The following is a 20926-nucleotide window of genomic DNA, read 5'->3' on the forward strand; positions in this document are numbered from 1 at the left end:
GAACATGCCCAAGCTGTTAAACAATTTCTCAGATACTCACTTGTTGAAAGCCATCAAAAGCCGCCTGAATTTTACAAATGGTTTTCAACACGGAGGTGTTTTTCCTGTCGCGGCGCACACAGATTTGCCGAGTCATCACGGAAACGACTCGGCGAATTTGCGCGCACGTCTTTCATTACAAAATGTCCTTAAACAGTGGAATGTCCGCATAAAGTCCTCATGCCGGCCTCTTCTGATTCTTCTCTGTTCTCTCACGACGTCCTGGGTGAATTAAGCCTTAAATTAGGATGTTTTCAGGTCGAAACAGGCCGACGACGGCGCCTGGAAGCGCTGCAGGACATCCCGCTCCGTGGGAAGTCCTTACACCGACAGAAACACCCCATAATCTCTCATCAGCCGTTAAACTTTTCACCGAAAACCAGCTTAATTTCTCGAATAGTGTCCACTTGGATATTCATCAGGGATCCAGAAAAAATTTTGATAAAGCAACGCGCGCCGTCTCGAGCAGCGTGTGAAACAAAGGAATTCAGCCGAGAGGGCGGAACCACATCTCACTCAAGGCCTGCCCACAGGGAAATGACGTCACCGACGCGTGGAAAAAACTCAAGCATGCGCATGAGGGTTCAAGCATGATTGGTGTAATCGCACATCATTCAAATCCATATAGTTTTTTTTTTTAAATAAAAAGGTAGGATACTTTTCTGATAGACCTCGTATATTAACACCGGTGTGATCATACCATCATGGGAATGTGCATTTGAAGATTGTTGCTATAAACCTACAGTTTAATGTGAACGGTGCTGAATTTGGACTTACACCAAACGTGAATCTACCATGACAAACCATTTTCAAAGAAACATTCATTTTTTATTTGGTAAATGTAAAAAAAAAAAACATCAATTAAGTCATATGTTTTTGCCTTATTTTTGTATTGTAGTTTCTGAACTCGCTACCTGAAAAATAAATTTGTTTAAATTTGTTCTCGAGTTATAATTCTGTGCACTTTTATTTAAGAAAAAAATCCAGACTTGACAATGTACAGGGAAAATTATTTTGTTACTGTTCCAGTGTTTGTGAACAGAAACTTTTATTATGATAATAAAGTGTTTTCTATTTTCCTATAAACTTTGCCCAAATTCTGTCCTGGGTTTTAACCAATTAATAATCCAAAGAAAAAAAAATCACAAAACACTTAAAGGTCATGAAAACTCCCTCAGATTTTGCAATTTGATGATGCATCCACCGTAATTATTAAAAAGTATCAAACTCGGTATCAGCGATACTGACCCTGTATTTACTTGATACTGAATCGATGCCAAATCTTGCAGTATCGTACACCACTATAGTAAAGTGGAAAAGTCAAAGATCAAGCTTTAAAAAAGAAGGCATTTGATTCCAAAAAGGATAAAACTAGAGGAGCACTACTTAGAGGGAATACAAATTTTTGTGTGCATTACAGACAGAGATGAAGTCACTTGCAAGAATTTTTACTCAAGGCTAAAATATGGCCATGAGGTATTGCGAAGACTTTGCGTCTGTCTGTCTGACTGTGTTCAGCATAAGTCCATTCCTATTAATGCTAGGGTCTTCAAATTCACAGTGAACATTCTTGGGACACAGACCTTGGACAAGTTCAAAGATGGCTAATCTTAACCTATTTTAACAGGTCTAAAGGTCACATTCTGTTTTCTATTGTTATGCTCATATGGCCAACAGCCTAATTCGTCATGCCAATGTGACCCGTTGTGTGCTGCTCGATGCTGCGTTATATAAAATAATTATTTTGTTGCAGATTAATCATTTGTTCTCAGAGTTTGGCTGCTGAAACCACCTCTAATCTCTCCAGAATCACAGAGGAATTTTCTACAGTTGCAGCTGTTCCTGTGTGCTTCATGACGTGGAGAATGCATTTGGAATCATCTGGCAATTATTTATAATATTTATATTGTAATGGCTTGGTAAAACAGTTGCATTTTCATTCCTTCTTATGAGTATCTGGAAAATTATGTTTATTATAGATTTAACATCTAGTCAGAATCTTTCAGATGAACCACGCTGCGATGCATACCAGAGATTTTGAACATTTAAAAATTTTCTTTGCGCACTTGCACAAAGCCATGCATGGTTTACGAGTTTACTCTCCGCATGGCAAATTGCGTGCCAGTGCGTGGATCAAATTTGTGCAAGTGTCAGGGTACCTTAAATCCATTCCTATTATGGCCATGTGAGGTCTTCAAATTCACAAGGAGCATTCGTGAGACATAGACCTTGGACAAGTTCAAAGATGGCTGACCTTGAACTATTTTAAGATGTCAAAAAGTCACATTCTGTTTCTTATTTTTGTGCTCATATGGCCAAGGGTATTTTAGTATTGCGTTATGTTTGTCATTGCATTAACCTTGGTAAGCTTTGTCATGCAAATTCATGTTAACAATCAAACAGAGGATACACTCCTATTGCTGACACAGCAGCTGTTGTTTTAGCTAGGTGTGTAATACGTAATATCTGTTTGACCAAACTATACCAAAATCACACCTATATCATTTGTAGTCGGTGGTAACATACAGCTGGTTAGTAGAAATGAATGCCTGTCACCTACTTAACGCAATATTGGTAGCGACTGCAAGCTAGCAACCTAGCATAGCTGAGTCATGATCATGGCTGTGATATTAGATACAGTGAAAAGAGCAAGTCATGACCAGAGGAAGTTTCTGTGTAGTTTTACCAAGACCACACAGATAAAACTGGATCATTATCCATAGTGTAACCACAGCAGACACAGTGAAAGAATGAATAAACTAAAGGAAGATTAGTCTTTAAACTTTGGAGGCTGTTTTAGTAATGAACTGCCAAACTGGGTCAAATGGGAGTTTATTTAGTTCTCATGAGTTGTATGTGAATAGAAAATATCAGTGCAGCACTCGACAACACATCCAGCAACATATCAATTTCATGTTTAAAGAATGATTGCTACAGTTAAATCAATTTTTCTGGAAATAACTGACATTTCAAAAGCATCCAAGTAGATGTTACTGTTTGTGGTGAAAATGACTACAAAGTATGGTACAGGAAAAAAGCAAAGTGTTTGTTGGTAAAACCTAATGTACTGTAGGGATGTTTTTGTTAACACACCAGCAGCTTTGAAATTTTTCTCTTTTAAAAGAAAAAGTGAGGTGTCTCAGATACCAAAGTTCATTTTTCTAATGGACACACATCTTCAGTCAGTTTCTAAAAAGTATTTTTCTTTACGCTTAGTACAAAAAAGACATCTCTACCCGTTAGTGCTTCGTTTTAAGATACTATAACATAAATAAACAATTTATTTTTTCAGTGTTCAGAACAGACAGTTCCAGTGTGACTGGAAAACAAACATACTCCACCATATTCCAGTTGGCAGCGGAGGGTTTAAGAAAGTTCTCCACTCAGCTTTCGGCACATTTACGGTACCATGCTTACAAAACCTTCTTCATTTCTACACACCTCCAGCATTAGCCCCAGCCAAATTATGGGGTGCAAACATTCACTTCTGCAACCCTTTTCATGAACAATGGGGAAAACATAATTTTAATCAGAGTTTCTTATTTTCACCTATTCATCCCTCACCTGCTGTCTTTCCGGTAAACTCCCAGGTTACCGGGTTTACTTTCCATGTGCTGGTCTCTTGTGAATTAAGTAATCACAACTCAGAGTGCAAAGCACACGTCCCAGAAAATGCCTAATTAAGTACCTGTGGTGCCAACTTTACTGTGGATACTACACCAGAACAATCTCTATGTGACAGTAAAGTTCTGGGGGATTTATATTTTCTGAATAGCAATTAGATTCTGCTGTGCAAAACGACGCCATGAAGAGCTAAGAGTGTAAATTCCATTCATTGAATTCGGAATTCATGTTTGGTCCCCGACACTTTAATCATGCTCTTTCTGGTCTTCCTCATTCAGCTAGTCCTCATTTCTTAGAGTTTCCTGCATCCTTATTTGCAGGTGAACACCTCCGTCCTCTCACTGCACGTGTTGCACTTGACGAAGCAGCACCACTGGAACTTACAGTTGCACTGCCACACTTTGGTGTACTGGTGCGTGTTGTAGCCACGGCCACAGCACATTAGGTCACAGCCGTCTGTGTGCGCCGACGTACGGTTGCACAGGCGTCCCTGGGTGCCCACGCTCCCTGTGGCTACATCCTCCTCACAGTAGTTGGGCGACCTGTCGATATAAACGAGGTCCGTCTCCATGGGCTTGCGGTAGCCCTGAGTCTGCTTCACTTTGAGGTGGGTGGGCTGGCGAAGTCGGCTAGCCCGGACTACCTCCACGTGCACAGCTTCGTTGTACTTCTCTTTGAGTACATAGCCAATCTCGCGGAATTTTGGAAGTGTAGTCCAACAGGTCTTAGTGGTGCAGGAGCCTGATACGCCATGACATTTGCACTCCAGCTTCATCCTTTCTTCTAGAACCTACAAAGTGAAACAGAAGATATAAAACCTGGAGAGGTGTGACAAATGCAAATTAACAGATAATAATTTCCCTTTGAAATATGGTGGATTAGTATAAATAAGTACAAAGGGGCATAAAACAGAAATGCTAAATTCATGTCTAGGTAACCCAAAATTATACCTAAACACCATACTCAATAGGTGTGAGAAAAAAATATAACACTCTCGATAATCTTCTATCTTGGTAATTATTTTTATGATATGGACTGTGAGAAATTTTCTGACATCAAATTGAGCACTGACAAATATGTACCATAAAGAATGGAAGCAAGAGAGTACAATAATTAAGAATTTGGGTGAGCATTTGTTTGTATGTGAAATGGTAATGATGGGCAGATGCTTTGCGAGAAACGTTTAAGTTGGCCTGGGTACACTGCAGAGAAGTGTCCCAGCTGGAAATGCTGCAGGCCCAGTGATGGCGACACTTAACTGACATTAATCTTTAAGAAATGCAAATAGTATGGTAGTGTATGGTAAATCTGTTAGCAGTCCACAGTTCTAAAAAACTAAAACCATTGTTTTCCTTCTTCTTCTTTTCATCGTTCTCCCTATACGATGGCCTCGATATGTCAAGAAAACCTATTTTTAAAACTATTTATTAACATTTCATCAAACATCAGTGAACAAATTTATAAAAACTAGTCATTACATAAAATACAAGAATTAAATAGTGGGAGCCTCAAGGCTGATAACCTACTATTTAATTATTTAATTCTGTTTATCAGATTATGCCAGGTATGATCTACTTTAATCCATTTTGCAATGCCAAAAAAAAAGATACCAATACCAAAATAAAAATTTTAATCAGAAACAAAGTAAATGGCGCAACTGCAAATGTGTAACCTCGTGAAATATGCCATCTAACTCTAAGAACAGGTCCTGCCCCTCTAAACAGATCACAAACACCACTTATATATAACATTGCTTGTATTTTATTTATATACCAAAGTTAGAAACTCATCCCAACACTTAAATTCAAAACAAAGAACAGTGTGGTTATAATATTGTCCCGAACAGTGGCTCACCAGCTTGAGACCCAATAAATATGTCCAATGGATAGGATACAGAAATACACAAAATCACCAGCTGTGAGCCAAACCTTGTCTCTCTATGGGTTGCCTACATGTCCCAACTTCATCTGAAATATAAATATCCTTATTAATATTCAAACATGATGGATATACGAGGTCTGTTAGAAAAGTATCCGACCTTTTTATTTATTTCAAAAACCTGATGGATTTGAATCACGTGTGCTTGCATGAGCCAAACTTGAACCTTCGTGCGCATGCGTGATTTTTTTCACGCCTGTTGGTTGCGTCATTTGCTTGTAAGCAGCCTTTGTGTGAGGATGGGTGGAGTCTCTCATCATTTTTTCTTTGCAAGGAAATGGCGGAACGACTGGAGCAGCGGGACCGAATCAGATTTTGCCACAAACTGGGCAATAGCCAGGTGGAAACCATTTGGATTATTCAGATGGCTTTCGGTGACGATCCTCTGGGCATCACACAGATTAAGGAGTGGTACAACCGGTTTAAAGACGTCCGCACAACGGTGGAGAGTGAACCGCGCTCCGATCGGCATCAACACGCTGAAACGACCGGATCATTTCCAAAGTGAATGCTGTGGTGATGTGGGACCATCGTGTGATTATCTGAGAAATTGCGGAAGAGGTGGACATCAGCACTTTTTCAGCACATTCCACTGTGAAAGAAGATTTTGCCATGAAAAGAGTGGCGGCAAAATTCATCGGCACGAAGCTGATGGCGCAGGAACAGCGCCTCCGTGATGAAGCCTCACAGGACATGTTGTGACATGCCCTGACATGTCCAGCTTGTCCACAATTTCTCGGATAGTCACACGACTGAAAAGCCACCGAAAGCCGTCTGAATCTTCCGAATGGTTGACGAGCTGGGCATGTCACAACATGCCCAGCTCGTCAACCATTCGTGACGAGCTGGCTCATGGCCCAAGCTCGTGAATGGGAAAGTGTTTGGACACACTTTCCCATTCACTTGAATGGGAAAGTGTGTCCAAACATATAAGAAATACTCTAAAACAAGAGCAATCCAAGTTATCTGACATCCGCCAAGGGTTGACGAGGACTCAAAATAACAGATATGTGATTCACATCGTGGCACGGACTTTACCTTGATCCAGATTCCACAATACAATGCAATAATTGCATACTGATCCAGAATGGTTCGACTGCTCAAGATGTTGTAATCTGATATTTAATTCATAAGATGACACAAAATAATGTTTTGTGGTCTTGGTTTTACATTGTAATGTTGTATCCGTGAAGTAGTTTTGACATAATCCTTAAAATTCTATAAAGTGAAATCCTGATCCAGAATCTGAATCTGGATCCAGATCACCTACAAAATTTAATGGAATCTTCCAAGGCCTAACACCTATGTGTGGTGAAAATTTGGTGAAAAAAACATATGTTTCGTAATCCTCAAAATCCGACAAAGTGATGTGTACAAATTGAAATCCTGATCCGGATCACCTCCAAAATTCAATGGAGTCTTCCATGGCCTAATATCTCTCTGTGATACAAATTTGGTGAGAATCCATTAAGTAGTTTTAAGGATTATTTCAAAAACCTATATAAAGTGAAATCTTGATCTGGTGTCGCTGACCGAATGGTCCCCCCTAAAAATTGGTCTGCCCTGCTTTCACTGCGCATGCTTCATTTCAGACCACAGAAGCATCATTTCTGAGTGTCAGCAGCGATGCATCTTGTTTCTGCTTAAAGCTGCACTCCAGTCATCATCTATCTCAGCAACAGATATCTGAAGCCTTTGTACAACAATCATTTCCACATAAATTCAGCATTACTTCATAATAAAAGACGGGGGAACCAATCAGTGCACCACAGCAGCGCATCTGAGTCTGACAGCCTATGTCATTTTGGAGCGTCAGTAGCGATTCTCCGATTATCACCTTGTTTCTGCTTAAAACTGACTTTAGAATGATTTAAGAGGTTTTACTCTGTCATCTGATGGTTTATAGTCACATTATTCCCTTTGATCGTTTTGGGTGAAGAGAGTCAGACGTGCAGCTGTGGTCCGAAATGATGTATGTGCACTGAAGGCAGGGCGGACTGATTTTTAGGGGGGACCATTTGGTCGGCGACACCGGATCACCTCCAAAATTTGATGGAATCTTCCATGGCCTAATATCCATCAGTAGTGAAAATTTGTCAAAATTTGTGCAGTAGTGTTGACATAATCCTGCTAACAGTCAGACAGACAAATAAATAAATAAGCGTTAATTATTTTATTATGTAACAGCAGAGTAACAAGTAGATGTAATAATTAGTAGACTAAATGTTTTTTTTTTTTTTTTACAACCCGACCTGACACACACAAAATTTTGTTTGTCTTTCAGATGCTTCTGGGTGCTCAGCATCATAACTGCAAATTGAGTACAGTTCCTCATTAGGTTTGGTACAAGTTTAATATATAAAATATTAAAATAAAAATGTTTTGTAAATTAGTATTTGAGGGTGCCATTTTGTGCTTCTCTGATTAGCCATATGCAGCACGATTAGACTAAGTGTTGACATCAGTCTATTAGTCTGTTGCTGTCAAATCAAAAAATTAAAACTGGACATAAAATCAAATGCAGAAGGAACAGAGGTAAGGTGTGGGGAGCGGTGGGGAGCCTGAATACATCATATTAACACATCTGTAATAGCCTTGACATGACTCCTTTTACTCAATTTGTAATCCCTGACTTGCTTCAATGAAGCATGTATCTTTCTTTGTTGTTTAAGATGTACGTTTTTGGCAGGACATTTTTCCAGTGCTACTTTTTTCCTGGCACTTTGCCTTCCCAACGGCACAAGTCAACATTTTCTATCAGATACTTACAAAATGTATACAAGAGAAAAACTGTTCACTCTCTGTCCACACACTCTGTGGTCAAGGTTTCCCGATTTCAGAACGCTGACTGGAAAAACATTAGCTTCCCTGAATTTATAAAAACCAGGGTCAGCTGTCAATCTTCTCCTGGACGGTGATTCAGAGTGAGGATTTCCATAAATGCTCAGCTCAAAGCCACAAGGAATGTTCAGGGAAAGAGCCTGACGAACGCATGGAAACATTTACTTAAACTGTGTCCATCAAAGCCTCAGATCTGTCACTGATTAGTTCAATATGACCTGATTCCCATCTTCAGATCACTTGTCAAACACACCATGGTCACAAGATGAAAGAAACCTGATCGTTCACGGGTATTTCTTTACATTCAGTTTTGTCGCAAAATCTATTGCAATTAAAGTTCTCTGTTTCAGTGCTTCTTATTAGTGATTAGAAAAACATTATCGCAGATGGATCCCATTGAAACATCATTTCCTCCCTCATCAGGGGATGAGACTTGTGATCATCTCCAATGCCTTGATTTCATTAATGCAGAGATGTATTTTTACAGCACATTTTTTCAGGAGAGAAATTACTGTTCATCTTCAAAATCAACTCGAGTTTGCAATAAAATGTACCGGCAGAGTGTACATGCATTGTGACACTACGTAGGAGTGTTTGACTTTCGACCAGGTTTTTTTAATGGTCTGAGTGCAAATGATTTCTAGTGGTGGACATTAATGGGCAAGCTCTGAGTCTGACCACACATAATTTTTAGACCAACACAACCACAGGAATTCAATGCTATTGTTATTTAGAAGAAGCGAGTGCTGCATGCAACGACTGCATCAGGTCGAACTTTGCAGTGATGCTTGCACTTTGCACCAGGTAAATAATAGGGGCCCAGAGCATCACAGCAACAGTGCAAGCTTTGAAAACTAAGACCTGAAAGACCACATTACTGTGTTTTTTGGAGTATAAGTATAAGTTAAGTATAAGTTGCATTGGTCCAAAAATACCTCTTTAAGAGAAAAAAAACCCCCAAAAACATATATAGCCATTAGCAGCCATTGAACGGACATTCATATGTGAGGTGAACGTACAACGTAATTTAAATGTAATTTAAATTCATTTTTAGTACATTTAGAAATTCTTGTTAAAAGAGCTGTCCTTCTACTTTGAAATAAGTCCAAATAATGTTTCTTCGAAATACAAAAGTAAAATGCCGTATTTTCCGGACTATAAGCCGCTACTTTTTTCCCACACTTTGAAACATGCGGCTTATATTGAGGTGCGGCTTTTCTGTGGTTTTTTCTTCACCCGCCAGGGGGCGCTTTAGCAGAAAGTAAAAAAAAATGAGAGGTGGGAAGTCAAAGCTGGAAATCAAAGAAGAAAGCGCTAATTTTCATTTAGCACATGCAAGCAGCAGGCACGACGAAGGTTTTTTTTCAAACCCACACTCCCTCATCATGGAAACCACACGAAGAAGTTCATATGATGCCGCATTTAAGTTGAAGGCCATCGATCTGGCAGTAAAGGAAGGAAATAGAGCTGCTGCACGTAAGCTTGGCGTGAATGAATCCATGGTTCGGCGCTGGAGACGGCAGCGGGAAGAACTCATTCAATGCCAAAAGACTAGAAAGGCTTTCAGAGGACATAAAAGCAGGTGGCCTGAACTTGAAAATGTTCTTGATGACTGGGTTAACACTCAGAGAGCAGGTGGCCGAGGTGTATCCACTGTGCAAATCCGGCTGAAAGCCAAATCAATCGCCCGGGAAATGAATATTGACGATTTTAACGGAGGACCGTCCTGGTGTTTCAGATTCATGAGAACAAAGAGCCTGTTCATCAGGGCGCGGACAACTCTCTGTCAGCAACTCCCCCCGGACTACCAGGCAAAAGTTGCAAATTTCCGACAGTTTGTTGAAGCAAAGATCGCGGAGAACGCCATAGGACCAGACAACATTATAAATATGGATGAAGTGCCATTGACATTTGATCTGCCTCTGACCAGGACTGTAAACAAGACAGGTGCATCATCCATTATGGTGAAAACCACCGGACACGAGAGGACACATTTCACCTGTGTCCTGGGCTGCACCGCATCTGGAAAGAAGCTTCCCCCGATGGTAATTTTTAAGCGCAAATCTCTGCCGAAAGACCAACTCCCGAAGGACATTATGGTTAAAGTCAACCAGAAAGGATGGATGCTAGAAAGTCTAATGAAGGACTGGTTAACAGAGTGCTATGGAAAGCGCCCAGGAGGATTTTTTCACCGGAAAAAAGCGCTGCTTGTTTTGGACAGTATGAGGGCCCACATCACAGATTCAGTGAAAGCACTCATCAAGAGAACCAACTCGATTCCTGCTGTGATTCCTGGAGGTACAACAAAGTTTTTGCAACCCCTGGACATCAGTGTGAATCGAGCGTTTAAAGCAGCACTCTGTGGTGAATGGGAGGCTTGGATGACTTGCGGCGATAAATCCTTCACAAAAACTGGCCGCATGCAAAGGGCATCATTTTCTGATGTCTGTCAGTGGATCCTAACAGTGTGGAGCAGTGTGAAGGAATCTACCATCACCAATGGGTTCCGAAAGGCTGGACTGCTGCGTGAAGACGGCACCACAGCTTCAGAGCCAGCTTCACCCTGGGATGACAGTGACACGGAGAGCAACACTGATATCGACACAGAAAAGGTATGTGACGAAGCTCTTCTGAGGCTGTTCAACTCCGACACTGAAGAAGATGACTTCAGTGGTTTCAGTGTGGAGGAGGACGATGAATAAACCAATCAGTCATTTTTCTGTTTTTTGTTGATCAGCACTTTTATGCTACAATCACAGTTTGGACAGTAATCAGTTCAGTTATGTTCAGTTAAACTACGTAATCAGTTCAGTTATGTTCAGTTAAACTACGTAATCAGTTCAGTAGATATCAGAGGCTTTTAGCCCGATGCGGCTTATATATGTACATTTACTTTTTTTTTTTACTTTGTGGGTGTGGCTTATACTGATGTGCGCTCTATAGTACGGAAAATACGGTAAGTCCATCTTCACTGCAAAATTGTGATTTTCCAATAAAGAACACCCTACGGTATTTCTTCAGAACAAAGAACTTTTTTCTTTCTTCCTAGTGGTTCTTGATATTCGACATCTCCTTCCTGAAGAAAGGCACCTTGGGGCAGATTTAGCAGATGTAGTAACTTACGGTGAGAAGCGGGGCTGAGCTCATGATGTGGCTGGGGGAGCCCCCTCACCCGCTAGTTGAAGGCATGGACTGGCAGGCTGCTTCACAGGTGGTTTCTCCCTCTGATCTATAAAAGGGGTCCCGTAGCTGAGAAGATCCATGAAGAGAGTGCATCCACAGGACAGACTGTTTTATTTGTCTCTTTCCAGAGCACAGTCAGCTGTTTGGGACTTTTCCTCATTTAATAATTAATGGTGGATTAACACACACAGACAAACTTTTTTAGCCCAGTGCTGATCTCTGTTGGGTTCTATGTGGAATATTTCCCAAAGTGACAGAGCAGTCCACCGCAAATTTATGGTAAGTTCCATTTTAAATCAGCTCACAGCAGGATTTATCAGTTTCCTGTTGACATTGTTATTCTGCTGTGGAAATGAATGTCTGTTTGTTTGCATCATGACAGCGCACAAACACAGAAATGATTATCTGTTCCTGTGCATTTTTACAATGGTATGCTTTGTTTCATTAGACAGCACTCTTTGCTTCTTGATAAAGACATTTATTCATATTTATTTGCTTGAAGTGAGCATGACTGCTAATTGTGATTTTGTATCTGGAGCCAACATGAGGAAAAACTCAAAATAGTAATGCTATGACGAGCGCTCATTTAAAGAACACTTTAAATGTAACCTGACTCGGATTTAAAAATGTACTGAAAGTAATCAAGCCCTGTTTAGAAGTTTCCACCTCTTTCATTTTTTTAAAACAAAAAGGCAGTTTAATGGTGTGTTTCTCATTTCAAGTGTAAAGAAAATTTGTGGTTGTGAGTCACGAATTTTTTTTTATTTTTTAATTTTTATAAGTAGCACAGGACTATAAGTTGCAGGGCCTCTCAAACTAGTAAAAAAAGTGACTTATACTCTGGAAAATACGGTACATGCATCACTACTGCATTGGGCCTGGAGGTGGCATTGTAAAGCTTCCACAAAAACAGAGAAGAAGACAGGAGCATGCGCAATTTTGCATAACCATAAGAGCTAATCAATGTAACAGCAGAAGGCAAGAACATTTCAAAGAGCCACACTGAGTAAATTCAGTCTTTTAATCTGATCTGTTTCGTCCTTTCAGTCAAATTCATCATCACAGCCAGTTTTTTGGAAGACGCCATTTGGAAATTTTTTAATTCTTTACAGTGGAAATTGCTTGTGAATAAATGAAGCATTTTTTAAGAAGTCCCTCTGTGTTATAATTTGGTGCTCTGGGTGCATTTGTCAGCCTGAGCTGAAGGAAGCCACCAACAAGAAGAAAAACCACATACAAGCTGAAAGCCCTTTCTGCGTTTATGCTATTCGTGTCACAGTGTTCTATTTATTCACGATCAGTGTTCACCACAGCCATCCGTTGTCTCTTCAGATTTCTGCTCCCGATGAAATTAAATTAATGATCAACCAAAACAAAAAAAAGTTAAATTACACTATGAACAACATGTCATTAATTATGAGCAGCTGAGGTTACAGAGGCAGGGTTATGACATCATCATTTCAGAAACACACAGAGATACAAGTCCAGCAATTTCATATTCATCTATGGTATTTTTTTCAAAAAGTATCGGCTTTTGACCACTGAAAACAAGACAAGCTGCGAGGGAGCCACCTGCTTTTTTTTATAGCTGAGAATGTGATTGACAAGAAAATGCATGTCACTCACTCATATTTACGGAGCCCTGGAAGTGTCATCGCAAAACGTTGTGCGCACGTTTTATTATATTGTGCGCTCGTTTTATGATATTGTGCGCTCATTTAATGATATTGTGCGCACGTTTTATTATATTGTGCGCTCATTTTATGATATTGTGCGCTCCTTTTATGATATTGTGTGCACATTTTATTATATTATGTGCTATATTGTGTGTTCGTTTTATGATATTGTGCGCATGTTTTATTATATTGTGCACTCGTTTTATGATATTGTGCGCATGTTTTAAGCATTGTTTGAGTAAAACAATGGCACAATCTACTTAAACGTGGCCACAATTTGTAAAACGTGCACTCAATATTGTCTTGACACATAAATGTTGGCTATTAGCCAAGAAACCAGGAGATAGTGTAATACATTTCCCCATTAGAAATGGATCTGGTCATGGTGTATCATCATGATTTGGGCGCACAAGGACAGAAATCCAGCTACCCAGCATGGCATCATCTAGAGTTTAAGCACATTAAAAAGGACGCTGAGGTCATATCATTTTGAACAAAAGGAAAACATGCACACATTTTATTCTAATTCGAGGGCTCAATTAAAGGAAAACGTGTGCTTGTGTTATTCATTCGAGGGCTCAATTACAAGAAAACGTGCGCACGAATTATCACGGTCATTAAAACATGCGCACGAATTATCATGGCCAGGAAAACATGCACATGTTTTACTAATTTGAGAGCACATTTTATTAATTTGTGGGCTCAATTAAAGGAAACATGCGCACAAATTATCATGGCCAGAAAAAAAATATCACTTTAAGTGACCTCTCCCGGTTTCCGTACATATTGCCAGGATCCTTGATTCAAGTAAATTCAATGTCTTCGCAATCTTTTGTTGGTGAGTCATGAAAAACAAAAGCGTATCGTTACCCTTATCAATGGCAATGTAAATGTGCATGCTTAATTTAATTATGCCACATCAAGAGTAACTACTGCGTGGTGTTCAAACAATATATCATGAAGCCCTACAGAAAAATCATCTGCAGACAGTCAATTTGACATAATACCGGCAACATTAAATAATTAATACATTTTTCCGGAATTTCTATCATTCTCCATGTAACATGGAGTTGCATCAGGAAGGGCACTGAATGAAAACATTTTGTGACAAATCAACATGCAGATCAACCTTGGATGAGGTGGGCTTCATAGATAATTGGCAAAGCTTCTGGGGAAAACCTGGTCTTGTTAGGAGAGACGGCATCCATCCCACTTTGGATGGAGCAGCTCTCATTTCTCATTTCTAGAAATCTGGCCGATTTTCTTAAATCCTCCAAACCGTGACTATCCAGGGTTGGGACCAGGAAGCAGAGTTGTAGTCTTACACACCTCTCTGCAGCTTCTCTCCCCCTGCCATCCCCTCATTACCCCATCCCCGTAGAGACGGTGCCTGCTCCCAGACCACCAATAACCAGTAAAAATGTATTTAAGCATAAAAATTCAAAAAGAAAAAAATAATATAGCACCTTCAACTGCACCACAGACTAAAACAGTTAAATGTGGTCTATTAAACATTAGGTCTCTCTCTTCTAAGTCCCTGTTAGTAAATGATATAATAATTGATCAACATATTGATTTTTCTGCCTACAGAAACCTGGTTACGGCAGGAGATATGTTAGTTTAAGTGAGTCAACACCCCCGAGTCACACTAACTGCCAGAATGCTCGTAGCACGGGCCGAGGCAGAGGATTAGCAGCAATCTTCCATTCCAGCTTATTAATTAATCAAAAACACAGACAGAGCTTTAATTCATTTGAAAGCTTGACTCTTAGTCTTGTCCATCCAAATTGGAAGTCCCAAAAACCAGTTTTATTTGTTATTATCTATCATCCATCTGGTCGTTACTGTGAGTTTCTCTGTGAATTTTCAGACCTTTTGTCTGACTTAGTGCTTAGCTCAGATAAGATAATTATAGTGGGTGATTTTAACATCCACACAGATGCTGAGAATGACAGCCTCAACACTGCATTTAATCTATTATTAGACTCAATTGGCTTTGCTCAAATGTAAATGAGTCCACCCCCACTTTAATCATATCTTAGATCTTGTTCTGACTTATGCTATGGAAATTGAGACTTAACAGTATTCCCTGAAAACTCCCTTCTGTCTGATCATTCTTAATAACATTTACATTTACTCTGATGGGACTACCAGCAGTGGGGAATAAGTTTCATTACACTAGAAGTCTTCAGAAAGCGCTGTAACTAGGTTTAAGGATATGATTCCTTCTTTATGTTCTCTAATGCCATATACCAAACAGTGCAGAGTAGCTACCTAAACTCTGTAAGTGAGATAGAGTATCTCGTCAATAGTTTTACATCCTCATTGAAGACAACTTTGGATGCTGTAGCTCCTCTGAAAAAGAGAGCTTTAAATCAGAAGTGCCTGACTCCGTGGTATAACTCACAAACTCGCAGCTTAAAGCAGATAACCCGTAAGTTGGACGAGGAAATGGCGTCTCACTAATTTAGAAGATCTTCACTTAGCCTGGAAAAAGAGTCTGTTGCTCATAAAAAAGCCCTCCGTAAAGCTAGGGACATCTTACTACTCATCACTAATTGAAGAAAATAAGAACAACCCCAGGTTTCTTTTCAGCACTGTAGCCAGGCTGACAAAGAGTCAGAGCTCTATTGAGCCGAGTATTCCTTTAACTTTAACCAGTAATGACTTCATGACTTTCTTTGCTAATAAAATTTTAACTATTAGAGAAAAAATGACTTATAACCATCCCAAAGACGTATCGTTATCTTTGGCTGCTTTCAGTGATGCCGGTATTTGGTTAGACTCTTTCTCTCAGATTGTTCTGTCTGAGTTATTTTCATTAGTTACTTCCATCCAAACCATCAACATGTCTATTAGACCCCATTCCTACCAGGCTGCTCAAGGAAGCCCTACCATTAATTAATGCTTCGATCTTAAATATGATCAATCTGTCTTTATTAGTTGGCTATGTACCACAGGCTTTTAAAGTGGCAGTAATTAAACCATTACTTAAAAAGCCATCACTTGACCCAGCTATCTTAGCTAATTATAGACCAATCTCCAACCTTCCTTTTCTCTCAAAAATTCTTGAAAGGGTAGTTGTAAAACAGCTAACTGATCATCTTCAGAGGAATGGTCTATTTGAAGAGTTTCAGTCAGGTTTTAGAATAGTACAGAATCATAGTACAGAAACAGCATTAGTGAAGGTTACAAATGATCTTCTTATGGCCTCAGACAGTGGACTCATCTCTGTGCTTGTTCTGTTAGACCTCAGTGCTGCTTTTGATACTGTTGACCATAAAATTTTATTACAGAGATTAGAGCATGCCATAGGTATTAAAGGCACTGCGCTACGGTGGTTTGAATCATATTTATCTAATAGATTACAATTTGTTCATGTAAATGGGGAATCTTCTTCACAGACTAAGGTTAATTATGGGTTCCACAAGGTTCTGTGCTAGGACCAATTTTATTCACTTTATACATGTTTCCCTTAGGCAGTATTGTTAGACGGCATTGCTTAAATTTTCATTGTTACGCAGATGATACCCAGCTTTATCTATCCATGAAGCCAGAGGACACACACCAATTAGCTAAACCTGCAGGATTGTCTTACAGACATAAAGACATGGATGACTCTAATTTCCTGCTTTTAAACTCAGATAAAACTGAAGTTATTGTACTTGGTCCCACAATCTTAGAAACATGGTGTCTAACCAGATCCTTACTCTGGATGGCATTACCCTGACCTCTAGTAATACTGTGAGAAATCTTGGAGTCATTTTGATCAGGATATGTATTCAATGCGCATATTAAACAATATGTAGGACTGCTTTTTTGCATTTGCGTAATATCTCTAAAATTAGAAAGGTCTTGTCTCAGAGTGATGCTGAAAAACTAATTCATGCATTTATTTCCTCTAGGCTGGACTATTGTAATTCATTATTATCAGGTTGTCCTAAAAGTTCCCTGAAAAGCCTTCAGTTAATTCATAATGCTGCAGCTAGAGTGCTAACAGGGACTAGAAGGAGAGAGCATATACTACTTTTAAGGCTTAAAACTTTCCTTTTTGCTAAAGCTTATAGTTAGGGCTGGATCAAGTGACCCTGAACCATCCTTTAGTTATGCTGCTATAGACTTAGACTGCTGGGGGGTTCCCCATGATGCACTGAGTGTTTCTTTCTCTTTTTGCTCTGTATGCACCACTCTGCATTTAATCATTAGTGACTGATCTCTGCTCCCCTCCACAGCATGTCTTTTTCCTGGTTCTCTCCCTCAGCCCCAACCAGTCCCAGCAGAAGACTGCCCCTCCCTGAGCCTGGTTCTGCTGGAGGTTTTTTCCTGTTAAAGGGAGTTTTTCCTTCCCACTGTTGCCAAGTGCTTGCTCACAGGGGCTCGTTTTGACCGTTTTGGTTTTTCTGTAATTATTGTATGGCCTTGCCTTACAATATAAAGCGCCTTGGGGCAACTGTTTGTTGTGATTTGGCGCTATATAAATAAAATTGATTTGATTTGATTTGAATAAAAGCAAGGGAGCAGCTGAAGGGACTTACTTTTTTACTGGAGTTCCTATGACTGAATAAGAAGTCACAGACATGAAAATTATAATGACAACTTTTTTAAACCACTTGACCCATAGAAAAATTCATAGGACTCCTGTCTGGGTAAAAGAACTCACTTTCTGCTTCATGTTTCTGAATACCCAGCTAAACGCAGATGGAGCTCTATGACCCACAGACAATATCACGCCTTCCTAAACACAGAATGGGGGCCTCTTTTGTGGCACAACTATGCATGCCATAGTGTTACCAGTGATTTTGATTGATCAGTGTCAAATAAATGAAACCAGATTCACCAAATCTGTGTGTATTTTCTCTTGCTTCAATTTACATGTGCCACAGCTGTGTTCAGCACATTGCATCTCACTGGTGTCAGTGCACGGTGCCTATACACAGGCAGCTCACCCATGGTGAAAGTTTTAAAAATATTTCACTCTCCATATATGCACCCGGTGTGTGTCTGATGGATGGCACCTGTGGTGTAAACTTCTTATTGTAGTGCTTTCCACATCAAGAAATAAGGTCAGGCCAGGCACGTAGCCAGTGTGTGTGCGTGTGGGTTTGTGTGAGGGGGCACAACCCCCCCGACCCCCCTTAAACTAAAGAGCCAGTTTTCAAGACTTTTTTTGCACAAAAAACTACCACTAATACTATGATTAAAAATAGACATATTTGTTGACCTAAATTATTTTAGTTAGTATCTCTGTTAATAATAATATGTGGAAACACACACTGACTTTTTATTTTTTATTGATTTATTTATTAGTTTTGAAGAGTCATGTTGTCAGCGTGTACATATCAGTGGAGGGGCGGGGGCATAACAAAATAATGCTTTGGGCTCAATTTGATCAGGGGCAGTCCTGCTCACTGGAACTGGGTTATAAAAAGAAACCAGCTGATGGCAAGTCAATTTATATGTATGTACTCAAATTTTAAGTTTATGTATTATATTATGTTTGGCACAACACGCGCCTTCAGGGAGGTGCTGTGAGATAAATGCCAGATCAGCTTCACGAGCTGTAGAAACAAACATTCACAACAACAACAAAAAAACCTGGGGTGCATGCACACACAGAAAAGCCAAAGATGATTGCACCCTGTAAATATCACTTCCAAAAAAGTTTACAGAAGATACAGAGTGTGGAAGAAAGCCATAATGACAAATATGGAAGATTTGGAGCAGCAATGCAACACAACTGAGTTGAAATGCCGCGCATCCGAAAGTATTCACAGCGCTTCACTTTTGCCACATTTTTTATGTGACAGCCTTATTCCAAAATGGATGAAATTATTTTTTTTCCTCAAAATACTACAAACAATACCCCATAATGACACTGTGGAAAAAAAAATGTTAGATTATTGCAAATTTATTATTAAAAAACATTAAGAAATAATAAGTTAGGATCCAACAGGGCCCTGTTTCATAAAGCAGTCTAATCTTGTATTGTCAAATAAACTCACTAAGTTGACAGTTTTTTTTTTAAAGTTAGTCATTGCACAAAGTGCTTATTCAGCTAAACTTTTGCATTACCTGACTAAACGTCCCTCAAAAAATGGTGGCTATCATGTACCAACACTTGATAGAACCCTCGAGCACACCTATGTTGCTCGTATTCCTCCAAAAGGACAGCGTCCTCTGCTTTTGGCCACGGTTGCAGCAGATGACGACTGTCATGATGTGCTTGTGACAGTTCTCACATTGGCCACCGGGCATCGCTGCTATGCTGAGCAGCGTAGTGTGCACAAAAGGCTTGACCGAAGTGTAGAAGAAGAAAATAAAGACTGCTAGGCTAAGTGCTAAGCACATCATTCTGCAGTATGTATGTGTCCGCAAATATTAATAAAGCTTGTTAACAAAATAAAGTCTGGATAGTTCATGACAGCAACCAACCCGGAAGTAAGCAAAACTGTTGCACATTGGAGTATCTCTTGGCAACAGCACACGCGAGGCCATTATGCCGTGACAACCGATGGCTAACATAAAATGGCTAATCCATGGCTTTAGCCATGGACGTGATGTGAAACTGTGATTAGATGGATAATGTTGGATGACTAACCATAGTTGACTAAGTAACTTTCATGAAAGATTAAATAGTTTTATGAAACTGGGCGCAGGACTCTTCCTAGAGCTGGCCACACATTTAAACTGAGTAATCGAGGCAGAAGAACCTTAATCAGGGAGGTGACCAAGAATGCGATGGTCACTCTGAAAACCTGTTCCAGAGCACTCTTGACCTCAGACTGGGGCGAAGGTTTATCTTTCAGAAAGACAGTGACCCTAAGCAAACAACCAAGGTATCAAAGGGATGGCTTCAAGACAACTCTGTGAATGTCCTTGAGTGGCCGAGCCAGAGTCCAGACCTGAATTCAATTCAACATGTCATGAAAGATCTGAAAATGTCTGTGCACTGATGCTCCCCATCCAACCCGATGGAGCTTGAAAGGTGTTGCAAAGAGGAATGGGCAAAATTGCGCAAAGATAGGTGCAGCAAACTTGTGGAATCATATTCAAGAAGACTTGAGGCTATAATTGTTACCAAAGGTCCACCAACAAAGTATTGGGCAAAGGGTGTGAATACTTATGTACGCGTGATTTCTTAGTTTATTTTTCATAAATTTGCAACAAAAAAATAAAATAAATAAATAAATAAATAAATATATATATATATATATATATATATATATATATATAATGTTGTCACTACAGGATGTTGTGAGTGGAACTTTGAGGGAAAAAAATTTACTAAATTTTGGAATAAGGCTCTATCATAACAAAATATAGAAAAAGTGAAGTGCTGTGAACACTTTCTGAAGCATACAGCATACACACTTGCAACACATAGCAGTCATATGTGCTTCTGAGAAATCTTTTTTTTTTAAATAAATCAATAAATAAACATTTTAGGAAGCTAATCCATGAGAATGACCAGCTGGAACAGCAGTTAAAAATCCATGTATGGTCAAAATAGTGAGAAAATAATGCTAACAACCTACTTTTTGAATTATCAACATGTTAGTGGTACAGAGTATCTGAATAAATGTAGCCATGGGATGGCATTGTAACAGCTCCTTGCGCCTGAAAGT

At 39.6% G+C, this 20926-nt stretch overlaps 1 protein-coding gene across 2 annotated transcripts in view; it reads right to left on the reverse strand.

Annotated features, from left to right (window-relative positions):
• Positions 1-2854: 2854 nt before the first annotated feature.
• The window catches only part of wnt7bb (wingless-type MMTV integration site family, member 7Bb), a 162637-nt gene continuing 144565 nt past the window's right edge, over positions 2855-20926 (reverse strand). For both annotated transcript variants that reach the window (XM_034176031.1, XM_034176032.1), the window contains exon 4: positions 2855-4453. In XM_034176031.1, the coding sequence (XP_034031922.1) occupies positions 3974-4453 (480 nt within the window). In that variant the 3' untranslated portion in view covers positions 2855-3973. The remainder of the gene's footprint in view (positions 4454-20926) is intronic.

This window comes from Thalassophryne amazonica, chromosome 8, assembly GCF_902500255.1.
Source record: "Thalassophryne amazonica chromosome 8, fThaAma1.1, whole genome shotgun sequence".
Taxonomy (NCBI): Eukaryota; Metazoa; Chordata; class Actinopteri; order Batrachoidiformes; family Batrachoididae; genus Thalassophryne; species Thalassophryne amazonica.